The 27,948-nt window shown below is 28.0% G+C and overlaps 3 protein-coding genes across 5 annotated transcripts; 1 reads left to right on the top strand and 2 right to left on the bottom strand.

Annotated features, from left to right (window-relative positions):
• Positions 1-383: 383 nt before the first annotated feature.
• On the bottom strand, positions 384-1,771 carry LOC107167130 (BPTF-associated chromatin complex component 1). 2 transcript variants are annotated; one of them, XM_015516035.2, is made up of 5 exons: positions 1,663-1,771; positions 1,281-1,369; positions 1,108-1,205; positions 940-1,038; positions 384-707 (listed from the first exon to the last, which is right to left on the bottom strand). In XM_015516035.2, exons 2-5 carry the CDS (start codon positions 1,305-1,307, stop codon positions 461-463), a joined length of 471 nt encoding a protein of 156 aa, XP_015371521.1. In that variant the 5' UTR covers positions 1,308-1,369; positions 1,663-1,771; the 3' UTR covers positions 384-460. The 2 variants fall into 2 exon arrangements, with proteins under 2 accessions (XP_015371521.1, XP_015371520.1); XM_015516034.2 differs by lacking the exon at positions 1,663-1,771 and having other exon boundaries at positions 1,281-1,656.
• Positions 1,772-1,910: 139 nt separating this feature from the next.
• alpha-Spec (alpha spectrin) lies at positions 1,911-17,684 on the top strand. Of its 2 annotated transcripts, XM_015516036.2 has the most exons (40): positions 1,911-2,132; positions 4,018-4,178; positions 4,246-4,341; positions 4,402-4,537; positions 5,055-5,185; positions 5,263-5,451; positions 5,531-5,719; positions 6,545-6,883; positions 6,956-7,192; positions 7,301-7,489; positions 7,579-7,734; positions 7,790-7,922; positions 7,989-8,173; positions 8,285-8,437; positions 8,505-8,664; positions 8,771-8,976; positions 9,128-9,355; positions 9,455-9,589; positions 9,734-9,997; positions 10,063-10,254; positions 10,964-11,200; positions 11,296-11,577; positions 11,699-11,740; positions 12,788-12,936; positions 12,998-13,193; positions 13,255-13,653; positions 13,715-13,970; positions 14,097-14,292; positions 14,357-14,543; positions 14,603-14,733; positions 14,840-15,044; positions 15,130-15,334; positions 15,410-15,530; positions 15,598-15,817; positions 15,887-16,149; positions 16,234-16,288; positions 16,351-16,445; positions 16,509-16,792; positions 16,848-17,014; positions 17,135-17,684. In XM_015516036.2, the coding sequence occupies exons 2-40, from the start codon at positions 4,029-4,031 to the stop codon at positions 17,261-17,263; spliced, it is 7,287 nt and encodes a 2,428-aa protein (XP_015371522.2). In that variant the 5' UTR covers positions 1,911-2,132; positions 4,018-4,028; the 3' UTR covers positions 17,264-17,684. The 2 variants fall into 2 exon arrangements, with proteins under 2 accessions (XP_015371522.2, XP_089082541.1); XM_089226415.1 differs by lacking the exon at positions 11,699-11,740 and having other exon boundaries at positions 1,912-2,132.
• Positions 17,685-21,074: 3,390 nt separating this feature from the next.
• Positions 21,075-24,043, bottom strand: Nubpl (NUBP iron-sulfur cluster assembly factor, mitochondrial). The gene is made up of 8 exons (XM_015516032.2): positions 23,862-24,043; positions 23,639-23,801; positions 23,423-23,548; positions 23,301-23,340; positions 23,055-23,239; positions 21,496-21,684; positions 21,340-21,437; positions 21,075-21,253 (listed from the first exon to the last, which is right to left on the bottom strand). The coding sequence occupies exons 1-8, from the start codon at positions 23,913-23,915 to the stop codon at positions 21,188-21,190; spliced, it is 921 nt and encodes a 306-aa protein (XP_015371518.2). The 5' UTR covers positions 23,916-24,043; the 3' UTR covers positions 21,075-21,187.
• Between the last annotated feature and the right edge of the window lie 3,905 nt (positions 24,044-27,948).

Below are 27,948 nucleotides of genomic sequence, written 5' to 3'. Positions count from 1 at the left end.
TACATTTAGAATAATTTAGATTTTAGACAAATTTATAAATACACTTTTATCAATTTAAAAAAAAAAAAAAATCAAATATACATTTTATTCATATAATTTGACTAAAATTTAACTTAATTGAGTACCTACCTAAATTCTTCATATTGGATTGTAGTACAATAAAAAATCAATACTTATCATTGCTAATTTAGGAATGCAATAAATATTTATTAAGTATTTCATTTTGTTCTTATGTCATGATAATACATTAAAAAAAAACGGAAATAAAAATGAAAAACAAACATATAAAAATAAAAAAATAAAGATAAAAAGGAAGTACTTAATATAGATATTTTTCTAATATGGAGAAAAAAGAGACCATTAAATGAGTAACCATCAAGTAATTGATAACATAACACAACTTTTTAATTAAAGTCAATTATTGGTATTTCAGGTAAATTTATTTAGAATTTGATCTTAGCTATTCAATATCAACACCACAATTGAAGCTGTGTCGGTTATTTTCACTAGGAATATCATCTGAACCAGAATTATGTTCTTGAGGTGCATTCAACATGTTTAATGTCACATCAGCAGAGTTACATTTTGTACTAAGTATATTTGTTGATATTGGTGATGTTAAAGACATTGGTGTTCTTGTCAATGCAGCCGGATTGAGTGCTCGATTTTCATAGGATTTTCTTTTGAGAGTTGTATGTATTTGTGATCTGGAAAGTTTAATCAATGAATTGGAAGACAGGAAAATAAAGATCAATTTATTTATTTTACGTATGTATTTTAATATAAATTCAAAACTATTTACAATTAAAAGTTAATTTAAAAATGCATTGAGTTTTTAATAACTAATAAAATATTCCTTAGCATTAAGAGCCTCTGAATTATAACAAAACATTTTGAAAGACCTTAGGTAATTAATGATTAATAATATAAAATAATTACACTGTTCGCTGTTTGATTTGGTCGCAGATAATAGCTAGGTCATCTGTGAATTTCTTTACAGCACTTTGTAACATTTCTATATCGTCATCAGTCCATTTGCTAAAGTAATCAAATGCAAAAATAACCACCATAAATGATACAAACAAATAATATAATTTTATGTTATACCTGTTGGGTGTTGGAGTATCATTTGTGGGTTGCAATGTCAATGTTAGTTCCCCTAATCTACTGAATGCAGTACCAGCAGCACTGAAAATCTCACCGACCTAAACATAATATGAATTATTGAGTAGGTATTTAATTGTAATATATCATAATACAGAATAAAAACAATGGTTTACTTTAGCCGCTGAACTTTGATTGCTCATTTTGTTCACTTGTTAAATTTGGAATATTTTAAAAATCTTCACTATAAAATTCATATGAATGTCTAAAAATATTTAAATTAATAATTAGTAATATTAGTAAAAAAAAAGTTAATAATGTTGATTGTTATGTTCTGATAACATAAAAATAACACAATCGGTGCCGTGAAAGCGATACCACAAAACACATTACGCGCCATTTTGTAGGAAATTATTAAGTCTATAAGGATAACAATATTATGTACGAATATTTAAATCGTGATATTCAGCAGAAGTGCAGGGACTAATACGTTTCTTATCGAACCTCTAATTTTCAAATAACAAGCTGATTATTGAAACATAAAACATACGTACATACCCTCAAACAAAATAATAATTAATAATTAATAACTCAATAAAAAACAAAAATATAACACTATCAAGTTTGAACTAGCAAGCCGGGCATTTATTTTTTTAGCCACTCCTGTCTCTAACGCGGTAACACTGGTTGCGATATTCTCGGCCTGTACCATTAAACGTAATTCTAACTCTGGAGGGGGGCCTGTCAGACGGGCGGCGGCTGCCCCCTCCCTCCGGCACCCCGAACGTCCATCGATCCAATTCCGTCGGTGACGAAGTTTCGAGTTAATTGAACGGGATCCGTTTGTTGTTTTTCGTTCCTCTTGTATTGGTGCGTTTGTGCTCGTATCAACAGTTATAATAAGGCAATTAACCGTACAGTGCGTCAATAAGTCAATAAGTGGCCGTACGTTTATCGAGAAATGACAATTCGTGTATGAAAGAAAAATAAACCCAAATCATACTCGTAATTGGTGCCGAGCGAACGAGGTAATTTGACGTTTTATGCTTTCGCGTAATCGATCCCGCTGAAGCCGTGTCGCTTTTTATCTTGCCACACCCAGCTTGGTGATTATAATATATACTGAGAATTTTTCTCATTTTTCATTTTAAATGGGCCTGGGGGTCTGACATCCGCACGATCAAGGGTCTTGGTCGTAATTTATGTCCCGATCTGGAAGTCCAAATCGTATTTGACCTACTATTAGGTACTCCCCAATATTGTCTTCGTATATAATATGTATATAGGTACCTACTATAATAAATTATATCATTGACATTCCTATTTTGTAGACAATTAATATCTTTTTAATGGTAGTTTATTACTTTATTAGTCATCATTCTATATAGTACTTGTTCTATAGTTTCTACTACTGCCCACTAACTGTAGGTTAGGTTAATCCATCTAATTTCGTTAATAGGATTTGTATTTTTGTAAATTAACAATATGACATCAGTAGTAGTTTTGTAATGCATGACTCTGTGAGGTTAAGTTGTTACTATTTTTAAAACCTAATCATGTCCTTAAGAGACTATATTATGTGGAATTGAATATTACAGATTTCGAGCTTAGTAAGTGGTGTTTTATTTTTTATTTATTAGCATTGATCCAAAATATAGGTAAGGTTAAATTGAATTAGTTTTTCATTAGGTAAGTACCTAAATATCATTTTATAAGACTTTAAAATCATAGGTTCTCAAATATATAATTTAATACCTACAACAATTTGTTACTTAGCATACTTACCTAACATCTTATTTGCTAAAAGTTACCTACCCTTTGAGAATTCTACTTAATTGTTAAGTTGTATGACAAAGTATTTAACTGTAATCAATCATCTATCAAATATAATATAAACAACAAATTAATTGTTTATACATATTATCAAGTATTATTATGTAAGACTTATATAGTTATACATTAATTATCTAGTTTATACGTATCCCATTATGTAATGATGATTATTTTAGAAGACTAGATGTAATACTGAGGATTTTTTTGTTTTTCAAACCTGGTAGGTACATGCACCAAAAAAAACCTAAAAATATTAAAATATCCATCATCAATATTAAAAATTATAGACAAGCTAAAACAACGATTATTAAGATAGAATTTTTTTTATCAAAATTTAAAATAAAAACTAAACGATAATACCTACATCTAATGTTATAATAAAAAACTAGGTATTTTTGTTTCAACGTTTTTATTATGCTTTATAAATTTGACCTTGTGATAATAAAATAAAATAAGACTATTAACTGTTCATCTAAATTTGGTTATTTTTGGCGGTTAAATTACTAAATTATTTTAATTATGATAAATACAATAAATATACCTACCTATGGATTCTTGATCTGGTAACAAATATTTAAAAACAAAAAACTTCAATTATAATGAATATTTTGATGGTAGGACAGTAGGTTACTTATTTTAAATAAATTATACTGAAATTAATTAGGTTATCATCAAGGTAGTTTATTGTTATAAATTATTTTTTTATTGTGTATATTATTATTGTTTATACTTATTAACAGATGAAATAATTAAAATTGAAATCATAATACATTTTAATTGAAGAATTAATATTGTGTTATTACTTTTTACACTACACTTTATCTGATATCAGTTATCACAAGATATATTAATTAACAATAAATAAATAACTACAATCAATTAACAGGTTAACTTACCCAATTTCTACAAGTTTTCATTCATAACCATTTTAAATAACCATAACAATTTACTATATTTATCAAATCTTTAAATAAATATCAATAATTTCTTATCACATTAATTTGTTTATTGTTTTCATTGATTTGAAATTTGAAATAGATTATTTTAATAAAATTTAAATACCAATATTTTTTCATTAAGATATTTTCAAAATGGATCCCTTGATTCCAAAAGAGGTGAAAATCCTTGAATCTGCTGAGGATATCCAAAATCGTCGTTTTCAAGTTCTTGATCGCTATAACGAATTCAAGGCGGAAGCTCGTTTAAAGAGGGAAAAACTTGAAGATTCCAGAAGATTTCAAGTAATTTAAAATTGAACTCTTAACTTTAAAATTATTTTGAGAAATTTTAATTTGTGTGTTATTGCAGTATTTTAAAAGAGATGCAGATGAACTTGAATCATGGATACTTGAAAAAACACAAGCTGCATCAGATGAAAGTTATAAAGATCCTACAAACTTGCAGGTTATTATTACTTAATTTATTTTTATACTGACAGTAAATGTAACTAACTTAATTTTTTAGGCTAAAATTCAAAAACATCAAGCATTTGAAGCTGAAGTTGCTGCACATAGTAATGCGATCGTAGTTTTGGATAACACTGGAATGGGAATGATTAATCAAAATCATTTTGCATCATCAGAAATACGTCAAAGACTTGGTAATTATATGTGTATTGACATATTTTTGTATGAAACATCTTTCAAATTAGAATCACTTGATGTTATATTAAACAATTAAATTCATAAGAAATCTCTTGTATTTTTGTAGCATAACCTATGAATTATTATTTTATTTTTTTTTGAGGGGAACCCGCGGCAACATGGGCCATTGGGTGTGGGAGTGTTACGGTAGGAGTTATTTTTGTATATTTGTTTGTAGGTTCTTGAGTTGGTAGGGTTGTAACACGTGTTTGTGTATATGTGGCAAGGATATGTTGCTAAAAATCCCGGGTGGTCACCCATCCAGGAGCTAGCAACTGCGGCCGGTACGTACGCTCAGTGCGTTGCCGCAGATTGAGCGTACGACAGCGCCTCACCTAGCCATTATGAATTATTGTCATTAGGAATATTATAGATGTGTTATAAATACTTATAGATAACTCCAACTAATTTTGAATACTTTTATAAGAATACTAATGTATATAGGAATTAATGATAAATTACAAATAATTTTAGAGCAATTACATAAAGATTGGGATTTACTTTTGTCAAAATTGGCTGAAAAGGGTGTAAAATTACAGCAAGCTTTGGTTTTAGTTCAATTTTTAAGACAATGTGATGAGGTTATGTTTTGGATTAATGATAAGGTAAATACTAAATTTGAGTTTATTTAAAAAAACACAAGATTAACTTTTTTATTAATTATACCTGGTATGATGTCTAGGAAACTTTTGTCACTACTGATGAGTTTGGTGCCGATCTAGAACATGTGGAAGTATTGCAACGTAAATTTGATGAATTTCAAAAAGATATGACATCACAAGAATATCGTGTAACTGAAGTAAATGATTTAGCGTCCAAATTAGTTTTGGAAGGACATCCTGAAAGAGAAATAATTTTGAAAAAAAAAGAGGTAAGTAAACAATATCCCTGTTTATATTTTATATGTTTATATGTTGTTTTTGTATACAAAATTGAATATATGTACTTAGGACTTAAATGAAGCATGGACTCGGCTTAAACAATTAACTTTAATGAGACAAGAACGATTATTTGGAGCTCATGAGATACAACGTTTTAACCGTGATGCTGATGAAACTGTAGCTTGGATATCTGAAAAAGATGGTATATTGTCTTCAGAAGACTATGGAAGAGATTTAGCTAGTGTACAAACACTTCAGGTTTGTTATAAAAATATAATTAATATTGTTACATTATTTTAAATACAGTAGATTTTCGGTAATTCAAATTTGATGGGACTGTTGAAAAACTTCGAATTAGTCTGTTTTAGTTTTGTAAATAGGTAATTATTAATTATTCCAGAAAATCAGGTGGCACATATTAGATTTATATATTGCTTTTAAATTGTAAATTAAATTATATACCTAATAATTTTACTATGTAAATTAAATTATTATAGTAAAATATTATTATTTTTTGAAAAAATCTGTAATGGTATTTTACTTCATTGAATTTTGTTTCATTTTTTCATAATTTTTTTAATTTGGTGAATTTACTTTGTCACATGTTAGTCTCCAGTTTTCCGAAATTTAATTTCGAATTACCGAGTGTACTTAAATTTATTGGTTTATTCGAATTATCGCGTGATTATCAAGGGACCGAGCATTTACTACTAATTACCAAAAGTTTCGAATTATTGAGAGTCGACCGTAGTAGGTATAATACAGCCAGTTTCACACCATAATATGTTGTTTAGATTTAAATATATTTGGCTTCTATGTAACATGTTACTTGTAAATAAATACATGTAAATGACATAGTGTAGTTTGAGACCAGCTTTAGGTTGATATACAATAAAAATGTTAAACCTGTAACATATCAATGTCTTTTGTGATGTACAAAGCATACATTATTTTTTGTTTTATTTGATTTTTAACATTTTCTTATAATTTTAGTAATATTGTATTTAAATTTTTAATCTATAGTTCTCAATTATTTACAGTTAATTTTATAAACAATAATTATATGACCTTTTCTTATTTTAGAGAAAACATGAAGGTGTTGAAAGAGATTTAGCAGCTTTAGAAGATAAAGTTTCAATTTTGGGTCAAGAAGCAGATCGCTTATGTGGTATTCACGCCGATCATAGTTCACAAATCCAAAATAAGCGTGGAGAAATTGTTGCTTATTGGGAACGTCTGACTGCTAAAGCTCAAGAGCGTCGACAAAAATTAGATGAATCATATTTACTTCAACGTTTCTTAGCAGATTTCCGCGATTTGACTTCTTGGATTAATGATATGAAAGCAATAATATATTCAGATGAATTAGCAAAAGATGTGGCTGGTGCTGAAGCTTTACTTGAAAGGCATCAAGAACATAAGGTACCTACATAAATAATAACTATAAACATAATTTCAAATTCAATTTTTAATTAATACTTAATGTTTTTGTAGGGAGAAATTGATGCCCGTGAAGATAGTTTTCGGATTGCATTGGAATCTGGAGAACACATATTAAAAAGTGAAAATGCTCCTACATTAGTGAGTGAAAATTTAGGTAATTTGATCAGTGAAAAGAGTTCATTGTTAGCTTTATGGGAAGAAAGACGTATATTGTATGAACAATGTATGGATTTGCAATTGTTTTATCGTGATACTGAACAAGCTGATACATGGATGGCCAAACAAGAAGTAAATAAACTCAATCAGATGAATAATTAATATAGTATATAAATAAACTATGCTATGAATCATGATAAAAAATTACATTTACTTTAAAGTACATTTTATTTTCTATAGGCGTTCTTATCTAATGAGGATTTAGGTGATTCTCTTGATAGTGTTGAAGCATTAATAAAAAAACATGAAGATTTTGAAAAATCTCTAGCTGCTCAGGAAGAAAAAATTAAAGCTCTCGATGAATTTGCTACAAAATTAATTGAAGGACAACATTATGCCACTGAAGATGTTGCACAACGCCGTGAAATGGTAAATAATAATTATCTAATATAAAAATTGTATTATTAAAACTACTTTTTTTCCCTTATGATATTTTACTTAATTAAATTAAATTTTAGTTGTTAGAGAGACGTACAGCATTGCTTGCAAAATCATCGCAAAGACGTAGTGTTCTTGAAGATTCATATAGACTTCAACAATTTGAAAGGGATTGTGATGAAACTAAAGGATGGATTAATGAAAAATTAAAATTTGCTAATGATGACAGTTATCTTGTAAGTTTTATTATTTTAGATAAGATATAGTATAATGTATATTATTGCTTATTAGGATCCAACCAATTTAAATGGAAAAGTACAAAAACACCAAAACTTTGAACAAGAACTGAACGCTAACAAATCTCGCATGGAAGAAATTACTTCTACTGGTCATGCTCTTATTGAATCTAAACATTATGCTTTGAGTAAGTTAATCATATGTTTGCAATGTTTTTTGTTTTTTTTATTTACAAAATAACTCCTTTTTTTAGGTCGTATTCAACTTAGAATGGATGAAATTGTTCATTTATGGGAGAATTTAGTTACTGCATCAGGACAAAAAGGTTCAAAACTACGCGAAGCTGCTCAACAACAGCAATTTAATCGTACTGTTGAAGATATAGAGCTTTGGTTATCAGAAGTTGAAGGACAATTATTAAGTGAAGATTATGGAAAAGTAATATATTACTTGTAATACTCTCATCTGTTATATTAAGTTATTTTTAAGTTTTTGTATTGTAAATAGTTTATTTTTATACTATGATTAATATGTATTTGTTTTCTTAAGGATTTAACTAGTGTACAAAATCTTCAAAAGAAACATACTTTGTTGGAAGCTGATGTTGCTTCACATCAAGATAGAATCGAAGGTGTAAAGATAACAGCTGATCAGTTTGTTGATGGAGGTCATTTTGATGCCGACAATATTCATGCAAAACAAGTAAAATTCTCAATTTTGTGATTTTTCTGACAAATAATATTCTTATTATATTTTGTTTTCTTATTAGGTTCTATTATGTGACCGTTATTCATCACTAAAAAAACCAATGGAAACACGTAGACAGCGTTTGGCAGATTCACTTTTAGCACAACAGCTGTTTAGGGATGTTGAAGATGAAGAAGCTTGGATTCGTGAAAAAGAACCTGTAGCCGCATCAACAAATCGAGGTAAATGTGTTGTTATTAATTTTGTAATAAGTTTATAATATTTATAATTTCATATTTAAAACAGTGAATGAAATAATAAAATTAATAAGGTTAATTATTTGAATAGGTCGTGACTTAATTGGTGTACAAAATTTAATGAAGAAACATCAAGCTGTTGTGGCTGAAATCAACAATCACGAATCCCGTATTGCTGCTGTCACTCAAGCTGGACAACAAATGATTGATACTAAACATTTTGCTTCAGAAGACATTAAACAACGTTTAGCAAATCTCAATAAACATTGGAATCATCTGAAAGAAAAAGCATATCAGGTATGAATTAATTATTGTAATTACTAATTTGATTTAGTTATTATTTATGAGTATTTTAAAGTGTATAGTATCCAAATTTATTATTTTCTTATCACACTGAAATATTTTAAGTATGAAATAGTTTTTCTTTATAATATAATATTATTTTCAGCGCAAACAAGATTTAGAAGATTCTCTTCAAGCGCATCAGTACTTTGCTGACGCTAATGAAGCTGAATCTTGGGTTAAAGAAAAAGAACCAATGGTATTAAGTCAAGATTATGGAAGAGATGAAGATTCTTCTGAAGCTTTATTAAAAAAGCACGAAGCATTGTTGTCAGATTTAGAAGCATTTAAAACTACAGTTGGATCCCTTTCAGAACAAGCTGCTGCGTGCAAGGTAAGGAAAAACAGTACTATGTTCAATCCTTAAAACTTTTTATTATATCGTTTTTAGATTTTTTGATATGATAAATATATTTTTATTTCATTGTTTTAGCAACAAGAAACTCCTGTAGTAGATGTTAGTGGAAAGGAATGTGTAATGGCTTTGTTTGACTATACTGAAAAGTCACCAAGAGAAGTTTCCATGAAGAAAGGAGATGTTTTAATTCTCCTTAACTCTAATAACAAAGTATGTATTTTTAATTATTATATATATCATATTATGATTTACCTAAAAGATTTTTATATTTTTAATATTTGATAATGTACCCATTTTTAGCCAATTATTGTTTGGTTTTATGCTATTAATTATTATGAATGTTCAATATTTTAGGAATGGTGGAAAGTGGAAGTAAACGATCGTCAAGGATTTGTCCCTGCTCCTTATGTTAAACGACTTGAAGTTTCTGGTCTGAGCGCATCTCAACAACATTTGGCTACTGGTGGATCTATTGCAGCTAGACAAGCACAAATTGAAGCCCAATATACAAGACTCCTAAATCTAGCTAAAGAACGACAAACTAAACTTGCCGAAACTGTTAAAGCATATGTACTAGTTAGAGAAGCTGCTGAATTAGCCACATGGATCAAAGATAAAGTTAGTTTCAGTTTTAACTACTATTAAGTGTTTGTATAATTATTAAATTATGTTAAATATTTAAGGAAAATCATGCTCAAGTACAAGATGTTGGAGAAGATTTAGAACAAGTGGAAGTCATGCAAAAGAAATTTGATGATTTTCAATCTGATTTGAAAGCAAATGAAGTACGATTAGCTGAAATGAACGAAATAGCAATGCAGTTAATGAGTTTAGGCCAAACAGAAGCCGCATTGAAAATTAATACTCAAATTCAGGTATGTTAGAATTAATTATTCCTATTGCCGCTAAAATTATATTTACTATCTATTCGTTGCTGTGAATCTTGGTCTTTTATAATTTTTTTCATGTTGTAATTACCAATAAGCTAAATACAGTCTGAATATGGTTTAATTAATTATGGTAACACTAAATGTTTCAACTGGACAATGCTTTAGTTGACAGTTAGGGTTATTTTTAAAAATGTACTGAAATATTCAATATAGATATGCTTAAAATAATTTGATTAACAACATAGTAACTAATATGTTTATTCTTCGATTAAATATTTAATTTCATTAAAACTCATGTCTATAAAAAAATATGGCATTCTGATAACCCTTTTTTTATTATAGATAGAAAAACTTATAAGAAATGTTGTACCTGTCACATTTTCAAATCTCAGATATAAAAATAAAATTTAGATGAATTTCTATCAATTTTTATGTAGAGAAAATTCTATTATAAACATTTGGTGAAAATTTCAAGTATCTATCGTTGTTTGTTTTTAGTTTCACTTTAAAAATAATTAATTTTGTCATAAACTAGTTTATATTTATTTATAACCATACTGTGTGATATAATATATAAACACTTAACAGTAAATCATTGCTAATTATTATATTATTTGAATATTTAAATTGGTATATTCAAAATGTTAGTCCACATATTTATTTGTTGATTCTTATCCTGAATGATATTAAATAGGATTTGAATGAAAAGTGGACATCCCTTCAACAACTTACTCAAGCTCGAGCTACACAATTAGGATCAGCACACGAAGTACAGAGATTTCATAGAGATGTTGATGAAACACGTGATTGGATCCGTGAAAAAGATGATGCTCTTAATAATGATGATCTTGGTAAAGATCTAAGAAGTGTTCAAGCTTTACAACGTAAACATGAAGGATTAGAACGTGATTTGGCCGCATTACAAGATAAGGTTAGAAATATATATACATATATATATATATATATATTGTATTACCAAATAAAAATGTACTTAAAATCAAATGTAAACCTAATTTTTTGTATTAGATCCGCCAATTAGATGAAACTGCTAATCGCTTAATGAACACACATCCTGAATCTCGTGATAATACTTACATGAAGCAAAGAGAAATTAATGAAGAATGGACTCAATTAACTGCAAAAGCTAATTCGAGAAAAGAAAAACTTTTAGATTCATATGATTTGCAGAGATTTTTGTCTGACTATCGTGATTTAATGTCTTGGATTAATTCAATGATGGGTTTGGTCTCTAGTGATGAATTAGCATCAGATGTCACAGGTGCTGAAGCATTATTGGAACGTCATCAGGTAAAATAAACTTTTTGAAATAACTAAATAATTAGATACCAATATTGAGTTTATGCTTAAAATATCCACAGTATTAATTAAAGCATAATTATTTTTTATTTATGTTCTATCGTTTTTGTAGAGTTTGAGAGCTGAAATAGACTATCGTTATGGTATAGCTCAGGTATAAAATGAAGTATTGATTATTGTGTATTTGTCATTTAAAGTTTGCACTTCACTGACACTATTAAATATATTTCTATGTTTGGTTTTTCATATTCTAAAAATTTGTTCTCAATTCTGTTTTAGTATTTAGTAATAAAATTATAGTGCCCAGATTCTTATGAATATATAATACTCAAATATTTTTCTATTTTTAGTTTTAACTTAAAACATTGATTTTTTGAACCACTGAACTAAATATTTATTTATATTTGGAAACAATTTGTATAATACAATTGATAAGCTTATCAAAATACAATTCTTAACACAATATTGTACAACTGTAAATGTTATTAAGTGCGCTTTATTATTGTATGTACAACTACACTATGATATTTGTTATTCGATCAATTGATGAACAAAAAAGAAAAAGAAATAGATTATCGAATCAATTATACATTATTATTTGACACTATGATTATGACAGTATTCAGCTCTGATACAAGTTGTACCAGTAACCAATGAATATAACTAATACTTATTACATATTCAGTGATAGAAGTTTCATAAATTTAAATATCGAATGACAAAGTGTATCCTATTGTTAATTATTGTGATTAAAGATTAAATCAAATAGAAAATTAGGGAGAATTTATGTGCATTTTATCAAGAGTTTATCAAAGATTAGTACAATTTCACCTTAAAGAAAAAGTTTTGCAATTATCTGGGCCTAGTAATTAAAATAAATTAAGCTTATTGTTTTAAGTTTGTAGTTATATATAACTCTATAACTTATTTTTTTATTACAGTGTTATTACTTATAATGTTACAATCAATAAATAATAAGAATTGTTTACTAATAAAATACACCAATGATATTTTCACTTAAAATATATATTTTAGACATTTTTTAAAATTAATATTAGTAATAAATATCAATAACATTTTACAAATGATATATCAATCATTTTAGTATAACTAAAAAATTAATATTTTATTCTGTTACACTTATTCACTATTTAGATTAAGATTATTATTAACTTTTTTATATATACATTTTATGTTTTAGGAACATCGTACAGAAATTGATGCTCGTACTGGTACTTTCCAAACATTTGAAATGTTTGGACAGCAACTTTTACAATCTGGACATTATGCCAGTGTTGAAATACAAGAAAAAATTGAAAGCATGACTGAAGCTAGACAAGAGTTAGAAGAGTGAGTTTTCATATTAGAATACAAATGTACATACTCCATTAACATTAAATTTTATACACAGAGCGTGGATAAACCGCCGGATGCAATTAGATCAATGCTTGGAACTGCAACTATTCTACAGAGATTGTGAACAGGCTGAAAATTGGATGTCAGCTAGAGAAGCATTCCTTGCATCTGAAGAAGTTGATTCTAAGGGAGATAATGTTGAAGCTCTTATTAAAAAACATGAAGATTTTGATAAAGCTATTAATGCACATGTATGGTTGTTTTTAAAACAAATATTTTCATTGTTTTAATATTACATTTATAAACTTTTAGGAAGAGAAAATTGCTGCTTTACAAACACTAGCTGATCAATTAATGGCTGCACAGCATTATGCTGCAACTCCAATTGATGAAAAGAGACAACAAGTTTTGAATAGATGGCGTCATTTGAAAGAAGCTTTAATTGAAAAAAGATCAAAATTAGGCGAGTCACAGACATTACAGCAGTTTAGTAGAGATGCTGATGAAATTGAGAATTGGATTGCGGAGAAACTTCAACTGGCTACAGAGGAAAGTTACAAAGACCCAGCAAATATACAATCTAAACATCAAAAACATCAAGCATTTGAAGCAGAATTAGCTGCTAATGCAGACCGAATTCAAAGTGTTTTAGGCATGGGACAGAATTTGATTGATAAACATCAGTGTGCTGGATCCGATGAAGCTGTTCAGGTACTAATTATACTATTAAATGCATTTTTCATATTTATGAAGATATATGTTTTTAATTTAGTCAAGATTAGGATCTATTGCTGATCAATGGGAATATTTGACTCAAAAAACAACTGAGAAATCATTAAAACTTAAAGAAGCAAACAAACAGCGTACCTATATTGCTGCTGTTAAAGATTTAGATTTCTGGTTGGGTGAAGTTGAATCATTGTTAACATCTGAAGACTCTGGAAAAGATTTGGCATCTGTTCAAAATTTGATTAAAAAACATCAACTTGTTGAAGCTGATATTCAGGCCCATGAAGATCGTATTAGAGGTTAATTTAGTATAATATTGTTAAATAATACTTATATTAAATTTAGAATTTAGTATATTTATTTGAATAAAATGTCATTATATCTACTCATTAAATAATAGTAATTAATTTTTTTTATTTAATCAGATATGAATGGTCAAGCCGATTCATTAATCGAAAGTGGCCAATTTGAAGCAGGAAGTATTCAGGAACGTCGTAGTTCTATCAATGAAAGATATGAACGAATTAGAAATTTGGCAGCCCATCGCCAAGCTCGTTTAAATGAAGCTAACACTTTACATCAGTTTTTCAGAGATATTGCTGATGAAGAATCATGGATAAAGTAAGTTGCATGTTATATTAATTATGTTTTATTATGATATGTATTTATTTGTTATTGTTAATAGGGAGAAAAAACTTTTGGTTGGATCTGATGATTATGGTCGTGATTTAACTGGTGTTCAAAATCTCAAAAAGAAACATAAGCGACTTGAAGCAGAATTAGCATCACATGAACCTGCTATACAATCAGTTCAAGAAGCTGGAGAAAAATTAATGGATGTTTCTAACCTTGGGGTTCCAGAAATTGAACAGGTAAGCTTTTTAATTTTTTTTTTAATCATTTTGTTGACAATTTGTTTTTGTTTTTTAAGCGTTTGAAATTATTAAATCAAGCTTGGGATGAGCTGAAACAAATGGCTTCAAACCGAGGAAAAAAATTAGATGAGTCTTTAACTTATCAACAATTTTTGGCCAAAGTTGAAGAAGAAGAAGCATGGATCAGGTTAATTAATATAACATTTTTAAGTTACCTATGTTGCATAATGCATTAATTATAATTTTTATATTTATATTGTTTGTCAATCATTCAATCTATTCTTTTATTTCAGTGAAAAACATCAATTATTATCTGTGGAAGATTTTGGTGATACCATGGCAGCTGTACAAGGTCTCTTGAAAAAACATGATGCATTTGAAACCGATTTTGCTGTTCATCGTGACCGTTGTGAACAAATAAGCCATGGTGGTATTGACCTTGCAGATTCAAAGAACCATCATGCAGATAGCATATTACAGCGTTGCCAACAACTACAGGTATTTAGAAAAGTCAAGAAAAGTTATTAACTAACTTGAAAACTATTTTTAGAAATGGTTCGATAAAATTTTGTTACATTAATAGATTAAGTTGGACAATTTATCTGCATTGGCTGCTAAACGCAAATCTAAGTTGATGGATAATTCTGCTTATTTACAATTTATGTGGAAAGCAGATGTTGTTGAATCATGGATTGCTGATAAGGAAACTCATGTCAGATCAGAAGAGTATGGTAGAGATTTATCCACTGTTCAAACTTTACTTACTAAACAAGAAACGTTTGATGCTGGTAAGGATACAATTGATTCTATTTATTTTTAAAATCAATCAATGTAAGTAATATTAAAATAAAATATATATTTAGGTCTTCATGCGTTTGAACATGAAGGAATACAAAACATCACTGCTCTAAAGGATCAATTGATTACTGCTAATCATAATCAATCAGAAGCTATATTAAAAAGACATGCTGATGTGATTGACAGGTATTATTTTATTATATTAAAGTTTATTTGTTTGATTTAATATTAACACTATTTAACATTTTTTTAGATGGCAAAAATTATTGGGAGATTCTGATGGTCGTAAACAGCAATTATTACGTATGCAAAACCAATTCCGACAAATTGAAGAACTGTACTTGACTTTTGCTAAAAAAGCTTCTGCATTTAACTCTTGGTTTGAAAACGCTGAAGAAGATTTAACAGACCCTGTGCGTTGTAATTCCATAGAAGAAATCAGAGCACTTCGTGAAGCACATGCACAATTCCAAGTAAATAAATGATTTGTGAAAAAACTGAACTTAACAGTTACTATCTAAGTAAATTTTTATTGATTATAGGCATCATTGACATCTGCTCAGTCAGATTTTGAAGCATTAGCTGCTCTTGATCATCAGATTAAGAGTTTTAATGTAGGCCCCAATCCATACACATGGTTCACCATGGAAGCTTTAGAAGACACTTGGCGCAACCTACAAAAAATCATTAAGGAACGAGATATTGAATTAACCAAAGAAGCCCAGAGACAAGATGAAAATGATACCCTTAGAAAAGAATTTGCTAAACATGCCAACACTTTCCATCAATGGTTAACTGAAACCAGGTATAATTAATTCAATATATATTACTGTATTAGTTGATACCATTGATTTTAAGACTTATCAATGTATTTTTATTCCCATTATAGAACATCAATGATGGAAGGATCTGGTTCGTTAGAACAACAACTGGAAGCCATTAAAGTAATGTTTTAATATTTAAAATAAATAATATGTTTTATTTACTCAATTAAATTATCTAATAGCGTAAAGCAACTGAAGTCCGTTCCCGTCGTTCTGATTTAAAGAAAATTGAAGACCTTGGGGCTATTCTTGAAGAGCATCTAATATTGGACAATAGGTAAAAAATTCTAACCAATCCTTTGTACAAAAAATTTACTAATATTAATCAATCTATGATTAGGTACACTGAACATAGTACAGTTGGTTTGGCTCAGCAATGGGATCAATTAGATCAATTAGGTATGCGAATGCAACACAACCTAGAACAACAAATTCAGGCTAGAAACCAATCAGGTGTCAGCGAAGATGCTTTGAAAGAATTCTCAATGATGTTTAAACACTTTGACAAGGATCGTTCTGGGCGTCTTGATAAAACCGAATTCAAATCTTGTCTCAGGGCTTTGGGTTATGATTTACCTATGGTAGAAGAAGGACAGCCTGACCCTGAATTTGAAGCAATACTTGGTATGTTATTTGTTAAATTGTTGTTTATGCTGGTATTTAATTAATTTTTTTTCAGATGTAGTAGATCCAAATCGAGATGGCTATGTATCTCTTCAGGAGTATATGGCATTCATGATCAGCAAAGAGACAGAAAATGTACAAAGTTCAGAAGAAATTGAGAATGCATTCAGAGCAATCACAGCTGGTGATCGACCATATGTTACAAAAGAAGAATTATATGCTGTAAGTATCAATATATACTCATCACCATGGCTTTAGATATTTTATACTTAATAGTATCACTTACTTTATGTTACACAATATTTTATGGTTGTATTAATATGGATTTGTATTTATTCATAGAATCTTACCAAGGATATGGCTGATTATTGTGTTGCTCGTATGAAACCATTTGTGGATACAAAAACTGAACGGCCAATCACTGGGGCTCTAGATTACATAGAGTTTACTAAAACACTTTTCCAAAATTAAACCATAATACTATACTGCACGCTACATCAGAGATTTTTTATAATAGATTTAATTATAAATACTTAACTATTTAGCTTAAGACTAAATCATGTGAGCAATTTATTAATAATTTGCATTTGAAATGTTATGTCATTAAAATATTCTATTTTTATTTAAGTGTCTAAATTTTAATTGAGAGTGAATTTTTATTTGATGTGATTTATTTTTGTTTGACATTTAAATGTTAACCATCAATGAATCTAATTACTACTAACATATGTTTTTTTTTCATTTTATTATTATTTATTTATTTTATTACTTAAGAATAGAAAGAGATGATTATATTTATATTTATTAAATTGCTTATGCTTGTGAATTTTATTAATGCAATTATGTTTTACCTAATTTATTTTTCACATTAAAGTCTCGCCAAATAATAAAACTTTTTTTATTTCCTCTCCTAGTTTTAAATATGTTAAGAATAAAAAATTTAAATCTACTTATAATATTTGGATATTTTTGTTAGGTAGGTATTTCATTATTAGGTACAACACAATACAAACAATTAATATTATCTACTTAGGATAAATTACAATTAAAGTTTAATAAAAGTTATTACCTCCAAGCTAATAGTAGATACCTACCAAAGTACATTATTGTACTTCTATAGTATTATTATTCATTTGAGGTAAATGTTTAACATTTTTCAAACACTTAATTTTATTTTAGGTTAATTACTATTTTAGATTCCGAACGAAGTCACGATTTTTTTTAATAAGCGTTTATAGTTCAAAATTTTACGAAATCTGTCGAAAACGCGAAAATTTGCAAGTAATTTTGAAGTTGAAAAATCATAAAAATTTTTGCGTTTATAACTAAGGATTAAAAATACAACACTAAGTTTTCCATAAGTTTTCCTTCAAGTAGCTATAGAGAAAACTCGAAGCATCATTAAAGGAAAAATTTTAAGTGCGTTTGAATTTTAAATTTTTACGAAATAGCGTAACGATAACGATTTATCCTCAAATGATTTTAAACATTTGTTATTATTCAAAAAGTATATGTCGTAGATACGTGAAAATTTTATCAGTTATTTAGATTGTCATTTTCTTTACATGATTTAATTTTCAAAATATTTTGACTTTTTTTGAGATATTTATAGACGACTGAAATTTTCAATTTGTCTGAAAATTTTTTTTGGAAGTGTCGATAAAATTTTTTTGGCCATATCAAAATACTTAAAAATTTAATACAAAATTCCTCATAAGTTATTATTATAGTGATTAAAAAATTATAAGAATACATAGTCACAAATTTTTTTTATAAGAATTTACAGTTCAAAATTTGATTAAATACATAAAAAATACGGCAATGTTAAAATTAGGTATCTTAGATAGAAATTCATAAAAGTTTTTCTTTTTAATTCTAAGATTTGAGAATTTAATACAAGGCTCATAATATAGTTTTGCAATAGCAGTTGAAAAATAAAAGAAATATATAGCCACATTTTTTTTTTACATGCATTCAAATTTTAATTTTGACAACATACGTAAAAATCACGAAAATTCGTAAATTATTTTATTCTAGAAATTCATAAAAAATTTTCCTTTTATACCTAAGATTTGAAAATTTAATACAAGGCTCCTTACAAGTTTTTCAATCTTTATCACAAAAAAAATGTCCACCGGAAATTCAAATTAAATTTTTATTAGCATTTGAATTTCAAATATTGACAAAAATTCGTCAAAACCATGAATATTTGCAAATTATTTTGTAGTTCAAAATTCATAATATTGTTTGTATTTATATCTAAGGTTATACAATTTAACACCAAGTTTTCCATAAGTTTTGCTTCAAATAGCTATAGAAAAAATTTGAAGTGTCATTATAGGAAAAATGTTTTGAGCGTTTGAGTTTTAAATTTTTATGAAATCGCGTAATGATAATAATTTATCCTCAAACCAGGTATTCGTATATCTATGATAATATAAGGTATTATGAATTATGATAACTACGCTAATTGATTAACTATGCCTTATGCAAAATGCGACTTAATTGAAAAATAAAATATTTATTTCAAAATAGAATATATGACAATATTAAAATATAATATATCCTAAACTGACAAATCATCTCCGTTCAGAATCGTTTTTCGTATACAATGATACCTATCATTGCATTCAAATTTAATCCCATCCATTACAGTAGCCTACTGTACAGCAGAGCGACATCCACGAATTACCCACTCATTTTTTTTTTTTGCTATTCCTTACTAGACTTTTTCCCAAGCCTGGTCATAAATTAGTTAAAAAGTTAAAGTTAATTTAATAAATTTAACATTTTAACCTATCTTATATTCATTGGAATAAACTTAATAAATACTGAGTTACTTTTAATAAAATTCAAGTCGAGTTAAGATAATTAATAAAAATACAATTACTATTGATAATACATATTACATAACCATTTCCAAGAACAGGAAACTAGAAATATAGTTAAATCTATTTTTTCTTCATTGACCAGAGTTCTTAGGGAAAAATTAATTAGGTAACTACATGAAAATTATTTAATCACATTTAGGTATAGCTATATGCCCATATATACATTATAATATATAGGTGTATTGTATAAATATAAATATATACCATATTATCATACTTCGGCATACGGGTATACTATAATAACAACAATAATAAGTAATAAATAATATAATATTAAATTATTATATTGATATAGAAACAAATCAAAAATGTAAAATTCTCCAGAACGTATTATAAAATGTTTTCATCCTCAATAAGTTATTTTTAAATTAAAACTAATTGGATTATGCTCATATGCATCAACACATCCTGTATGCTTTTGGTACTTAGTACCATATAATTATATTCATCAGTATTTAATAATTTAATTCTATATTTCCATGTATATTGTATAGAAAAGCTATTGGCTATTGCCTATTTTTATGTTCAATAATATTTATGATTTTTATTATTTTAAACCATATTACTGCATGGGTATACATAATGATCCTACAAAAAAAAAAAATTAATAATATTAACTAAATTTAAGTTAATTGAAAATGTTCATATAACTTTTAACTCAACTGAGTAAAAAAAAATTAGGATAACTGTCAACTTTTTAAAATGTTTTCCATCAAATTAATTCAGTTACCAATTATCATTAATTTGCTCAGGCTTGCTTTTTCATTTTTCCACTCCACCCTGAAAAAAAGTCTACCATAACTCATAGGAACCACACTACTGAACCCAGATTATTAAGGTAAGGTGAAATTTGCAATTACCTACATATTTACATCTATAACTGTATTAACTATAAGATGTGTAATGTGTATAATCCATATTTTGTACTATCTACACTATAAATAAATATGGATATAATTGCAATGGCATGTAACATAGAGTCCATGCGCTGCTCAGACGACACCTTAAATGTGGGTGGGTATTGATAAAAAGAAAATAGGACATTTTATCAGTAAGATTATAACATTATTATGAAGGATAGGTCACCTTAAACTATTTAAGTAACACAATTTTTTCTTAAATATAATCCACCGAATAGTGTACTTATACTGTGTACTTGTTTGCACAATACCAAATGCATCATTGCTTGGCCTCAGATTTGGATACCATAAAACCAGAGAAAGGTAATAATCGTATTGTATGTTATTATTTTGTTTTTTAAACTCATTGAAGATGGTAATGGACGAAGGAGGTGTAGGCGTGTGTTTAATTGTTTTCTTTTATGTTTAGTATGTTGGACTAAAATGTCTTAAATTATCTTAATATTTATAATATTAATACATATAACTAAATTCTAGCTTACTATGTATTTTATATATTTATTTACTTGAACAATAACTTAAACACAATAAAATAATATTAATGTTCATCAGATGTAGTAAGAAATTTTAAAGAAAGATATCAATCACTTATTATTGGTAGTATCCAAAAAATTTATCAAATATTCTGCTAAATTTTTGTAAGTTTCTACCTAAAAATTAAAATACAAAATAAAATATGCATTTCTAATAAAAAGATATTCAATAATTAAAAAAAAAATGTTCTAATTAAAATTACTTGTGAGGATTCCGGATGAGTGATGACAATGGGCTGACCAGAATCACAACCATTAGTTATAACAGGGTCCAAAGGTATAGAAAACAATGTATCTATTTCTGAAAAGAATATTAATTATTACTATTGATCAAGTTAACAAATAAAACCATTAAATACTTTCTTGTGAAGCTAACTCTTGAACACTATCTCCAAAAATATAATTTTCATGAGAACATTTCAAACATTTCATGGTACTCATATTTTGTACTATTCCCAATATAGGAATGTTTAACTTTTTAAACATTGTTATACCTCTCCTAGTCACATCAAGAGCAGCTTTTTGACCAGTAGTAACAATTAAAACACCTGAAATTCATAATTTTGAATATATATAATATATAAACATTTTATGCATGATGGGTGTGTTCTCAGTGCACTCCAAAACTTTTCAACCGATTTTTGATCATTTCTGATCATTGTATGTGATTAGGTCGAACTTATAAGGCAATATAGTTTTATTTTATGTCGAGCTGCTCTAAATTTTTTTTATTGAACATTTTTAAGAAAAGATTTTGAGATTTACAAAGGTAATTTTTGTTTAAAAATGTTTTCTATTTGTTATAACTTATAACCAAAGCTCGGAAAGCATTTGCTTATTTTTATGGATTGACTTAAAATGTAGCATAGACGCATAGTGCTATGGAATTGTATGTCATGTTATAATACATTTAATTATCAAGTTTGAAAGTGCTTTTTTTTAACTTGTTTCAACAATATTAGAAAAAGATGCTTATTTCCAGTTTTTCTGATTATTTTTGCTTATTTGACCAGTATTTCTACGTTTTTATAATGTTTTCAACTATTTATAAATGTCATTTACATTTCATATTTCAGAAAATCCGTAAAATCCTTAAACTCTCGAAAAAGAAATTTAATTTATTTTATAATATAAAGTTAAAGATTTATTTTTATTTCGTTTGATTTTTTAGTTAGAATTTTTTAGTTTTTTGCAAAAATTTAAGTTTTTTAAATGCTTATTTGAGTGCTTATAATGATGTTTTTCAGAGCTTTTTTTAATGATTTTAAGTACTTAAGTTTTGAGCCCTGGTTATACCTTATAGTACTATAAAATTAAATGTTTTAAAATATTTAATGCAATAGTATTTATTACTAATTTTCTTAAAATTGTAATTGAAATTGATATCACATATAATTTAAAGTAAGTAAAAGATTTTTCTGTAAATTACATACTGGTGTATGGTACTATCTGAACTAGTTATTAAATTAGACCAAAATTGAATTACACCAATTCATATCAATTGATTGGTTTTTTTTCTGGGTGAAGTTAGTTTATATGTAGCTATATCAAAAACCACCGGATGACGTATTTATCTGATTTATCGTAGGTTGGATTAGGTAAAAATGACAATTGGTGTAACTGGTTGAACGACGAGGAGCCTAAACAATAGTCGAGACTGGCAATTTTTACTATAACTAAGTACTACAACGTAAGCGAGCACTGAGGAAGCATTTAAAAAAATTTACATTTAGAGGGTGCTTATACAGGTATTTAGACATTCAAGAGTGATGAAAATTTTTAAGTATTGAACATCATTACATTGAATATTAAATGACAAACTAAACTAAGTTTTAATAACATAGAATTGGCATTTTAAATGGGCAACAATTTGCACATGTTCAATAAATATCTAACCTCATATAGTTTTTTCAATTACCACTTATTGGAAGATTTTGAGCAAGTGATAAATGTGTATCTCCTGTTCCTGGAGGTGTATCTACTATTAAATAATCTGTATGGTCCCAGGAAACACCTCTTATTAATTTATCAATAGCTCCCATAACCATAAGTCCTCTCCATATGGCTGCTGATCGATCAGTTATCAAGTTACCCATTGACATGCTATAATAATAAAATAAAATTAGACTTCAAAAAATAAATGGACTTGAAATTAATAATTTACCACTTAACCCCATAGTTAATGAGAGGTACCATAAGGTTATCTATAATTTATAAATAAAATTATTAACAAAATTGAATATTTTATAATGTATTTAATTTATGTACAAGGAATAGCAATCTTACCATTATTAATTAAAGGGGTTTCGTGTAAATTCATCATTAATGGTATAGATGGACCGAATACATCAGCATCCAATAATCCAACATCTTTGTTAGGTGCTATACACTTTAAAGCTGTTGCTAGATTTACTGTAAAATATACATTTATCTTCATTATTTAAGTATAACATAACATACACTGTCAAGTTTTCAGCATGAAACAATGATACAATAGCTTACCGGCAGTAGTTGATTTGCCAACACCTCCTTTACCGGATGCTACCAATATTATGTGTTTCACGCCATTAATTGGACGTTTTTGAGGCAACTTCTTCTTCATAAGTTGTGCTTGTTTTTCAGTTAATTGCGATGAATATTTTACACATGAACATCTTAACTGGTCCTGAAATAATATAGCTGTTAAACCATGTTAAGAACACCGAAATTAAAAACATTTTCTCACATTAATCAAAGGATAGATTCGGTTAGTTATAGATACTGAACTCGTTATAAACATAATAAAATCAGTAAAATCTAATATTCTAGTTCGACAAATTAATTATATTTATAAAATTATATTATTTATATTTCCAATCCTATCACATTATTCACGTATCAACGAATTCTGCAGAATACAACTGTTGAAAACCAAATATTAATTGATAACCTAGAGAGTAGAGATAAAACTTAGAGATAAAAAATGCCTCTGATCGACGTACATAACTATCTTTTAAACATTTTGGCAACTTATGATAGGTAAATATTTCGTCGTTTAATAAGTTCTGGCACAACGCGCATGACTGCAAAGATTTAAATCTAAAATGTTAGGAACATGGATCAAAAAACCACTTAATACTTCAACACTTGATAATCTATGTTTAGGATTGGGAATATTGTCCCGAAGCGGATCTTAATATAGAAAAAATAAATCTTAATTTATACCAGACCCATTTGTAATTTCGTTATTTATATTGACTGAATGTTGCCTAACACTACTTGATGGTCGTTTGGACCGTTTGGAACATGATAAATTTAAACAAAGAAGCAAAAAAAAAATTTTGAAAAATTTCCATGTGAGAATACACATGGTAGACTGCAGTATAAAATTTAAATAAAATTATATTAAATGAAAAATGAACCTTTAAGAATAATTAAATCACCATACAACGATATAATTTAGTGGCACTTGATTATTGAAATTCAAAAATTATGTACACAAAAATCAACTACAATTAAAAATGGAAAAAAATGGGAAAGGGGAGGTTGGCACCCGCAGGCAAATGTTTTTGAAATACTGGTATAACACCAATATAGTTTTTATTAATTAATATAAGTACTATTAATATTTTCCTCTGCAATTTTTAAAATATTTTCTTCCATTATCGTTATGTTTACTATGTCGAATAGCTTGATAGTTAGTAGGAATAGATTGTTGCAAAGGTTATGACCAGTGATGATTGTTATCTATCATCACCTTTGCTTCAACTTTCCATAGTCTATTATAGCCTATAGGTACCTAACCTAACCTCCTACGTACGCTGCTTGTCACACGGGGAAGGCAGTGCCGTAGTCAGGGTTAGGATTTGGGGAGGGTTAATGTAATATTATATAAATATGTGTATTATTAATTTTAAAATAATAAATTATTATTATTGAAATTATTTAGATTGGCAGGAAGAGGAAGTCGCCCAGTGACGGCACCCCATGGAAAGTGAATTAAGGAGAGAGTAGGTCCCTACACCAGTTCCTTTTCAGACGCCTGGGTCGATTACCTGGAATTTTATTGGATGAATGTTGGATGATTATAGGATTAGAGTGAGTACTGAATGTTTTATGTGTTTTTTTGTAGGTGATATTGGCAAGGCTGTTTATGGTTGGAATGCAGATGTCTTGATGAAATGGATGATTGGTAATATACCAATAAGGGACACCTGATATTAGACTTAGACTAATAGACTGAAATGCCTGAATAGTTCTAGTATTTGAGGGTTTGGCTGATCGCCAAAGTTGTATGCCATGTGTCTTAAAAGAGCCATGTATATTGTTCTTTTGGTTTTTATTGTTTTTAATGAGAGTTTTGAGCGGAGTAAGGGTCTAAGAATGTGGAGTCTTGTATTGAGAGCATTACGCTTGTTTTTTAAGTGGGGACCCCATGTAAGGCGTTTGTCAAGAATTAAACCTCAATAATTAGTTTGCGTGGAAGATGGAATTTGAGCATTAACAATATAAGTTGTGGGACACTCTAAGGAACGAAGTGTGAAGGTAATTTGAGAGGATTTATATGGATTAACTTGGATTTTCCAGACGTGAAACTAGGTGTTTAGCACAGTTAGATGGTTTTGGATTTTTTGGGCAGCTTGGACGGGAACGTTGTCATTAACAAGAATAGCAGTGGCATCCGCAAACGTACCAAGAAGTGTGTTTTCGTTTAGAGGTAGGTCACTGGTAAAGACGTTGAATAGGAAGGGAGCTAATAGTCACTACCTTCGGGAACACCAGCAGTTGCTATTTGAGAGTTGGATAAGGCACCGTTGATTTTTGTGACAAAAGTTCGTTGGTTTAGATAAGATTTTATTAGTCAAACACAATTGAAAGATATGCGAATTTTTTGTACATTACTTTTCGCATGATCATGACGACGTCTTACCGCTTACATAATCATTAATCACAGTGCGCACGCCGAACTAGTGCGTGAACGCGAAATTGTTGTACATTACTTTTCGCGTGAACATGTGACGTCCTACCTTTGGCTTTATATCATCTAAAAATATGCAAGTATAATAATATATTTATCAAAATACCTAGGTACCTAGGTAGGTATGTAATGTAAATATGTAATTATTATTTAAATATATGTATAATGTATATTGTACACGTTTGAAAATGAGATCTTTGATAACTACCAAAGATGTTAGGAACCACCCGCATTTGATAGTCATGTGGTTTTATTTTTGATAGATAGAGTACTTTAGAGAGCCTATATAGAGTAGGTATCTATATCGAGTTCAAAGATTTTATTTACTTTAGCTTTTCGACTTTATTTTGATACCAAAATAAATAACCGGTGAGGCCTGATGCGTATCTTATCATAACGACTATATCTTTATTTACCCAATACCATAATTAGAAAACATAGACTTATAATTTATATTTTAAGTCTATGGTAGAAAAGGATGTTTTAGTTCAAAAAAGTGCTATACTGCCTACTGCTCTGACGAGTATTGTGGGGGCGAATCATATTATAATAAATTTATATCACATCAGTAAATCATCCAAGGATCATTAAAGATTTACCTAATGGACTGAACAGAGTATAATAGAAAAATTTGATAAATGAAATAACTTTTGTGCTAATTGATATTTTTTTTTCTATAATTTGTTGATGCTGCGCCTGCACTAATTATCATACAACTTTTTTTAATTTATAATTCTGAAAATATGTTAAACTATATCTATACGTGTAAAAAATTTAAAAATATTGATCAGAACATAAGTTAATTTGTTTGTCAGATCTTTCTGTTGCATTGTATGACGTATTGACATTTATGCTGTTAAGACTATACAATCAGAACTTGTGGCAGTTACGCTCTTATAGTATAGTGAACCGATTTTTTTATCATGGGCCCACGTGAATTATAAATACATGACAATTCAATTCACATAGTTTATTAAACCACGTGTGGTTATTTTAATTGTAATAATTCAGTAGTATAATTCATATACCATCAAATACATTACTATTTATATGTTTATACTTTATTACTTTATATTACATCTATTAATAGGTTTTTTTTTTAATAGCACCAGTGTCACTCAATTAGAAATCAATTCGTTCAGAATCTAAAACAGTGACCAAATGCCAAATGTTATTAGGTATATACCTATACAAAAGAATACATTATAATATCAATTTCCATGATATTATAGATTGTTAAAAACAATTATTAAATAAGACGGATTTGTATTATAATAGTTTATAGTAGGTAGTAATTTAATACCTTTTTATAGATTTTGGTATTTATCATTCATAATGTAATATGCAATACATATGTAAGTAGGTAAGTAGTTATATATCAGGTATATAGTAGGTATGTTAAATATTCAAAATTACTTTTATGTTACTTATACAATATGTAAAACTCAAATCACAATTAGTAACACCCTGCCTACTTTTATACCTTTATTGTAGTATTATCTAATAAGTTTACTCTGACTTTCAAAATAAGTGATTTAAGGTTTTTTATAAATTTATAAACAGGTTAACAGAAGTATTTATTATTATATTTTGTGGTATTTATTTCCATGGTTTTATGTCATTCTTTGAGGTACCCACACTTATTTTTAAATAAATTGCATATAATTTACTCTTATAAATTTGAATCATGTTTGGTGAAACATTTAGGGGTTGGTGAGTACACTGGATGTCAAATTTGAGAGCAAAGAAAAATTAAAATGCTCCCAAGTGATTAAAATCTACTTATCAGTGATATTTTATATGTTATGTATTTTTTTGGTGTTGATAGCATACTAAACAATTATTTAAAACATTA

This window comes from Diuraphis noxia, unplaced genomic scaffold, assembly GCF_037042655.1.
Source record: "Diuraphis noxia isolate RWA-SAM2 unplaced genomic scaffold, SU_Dnox_SAM2 contig0004, whole genome shotgun sequence".
In the NCBI taxonomy this organism is placed as follows: domain Eukaryota; kingdom Metazoa; phylum Arthropoda; class Insecta; order Hemiptera; family Aphididae; genus Diuraphis; species Diuraphis noxia.
This window is presented reverse-complemented; position numbering and strand designations above follow the sequence as displayed.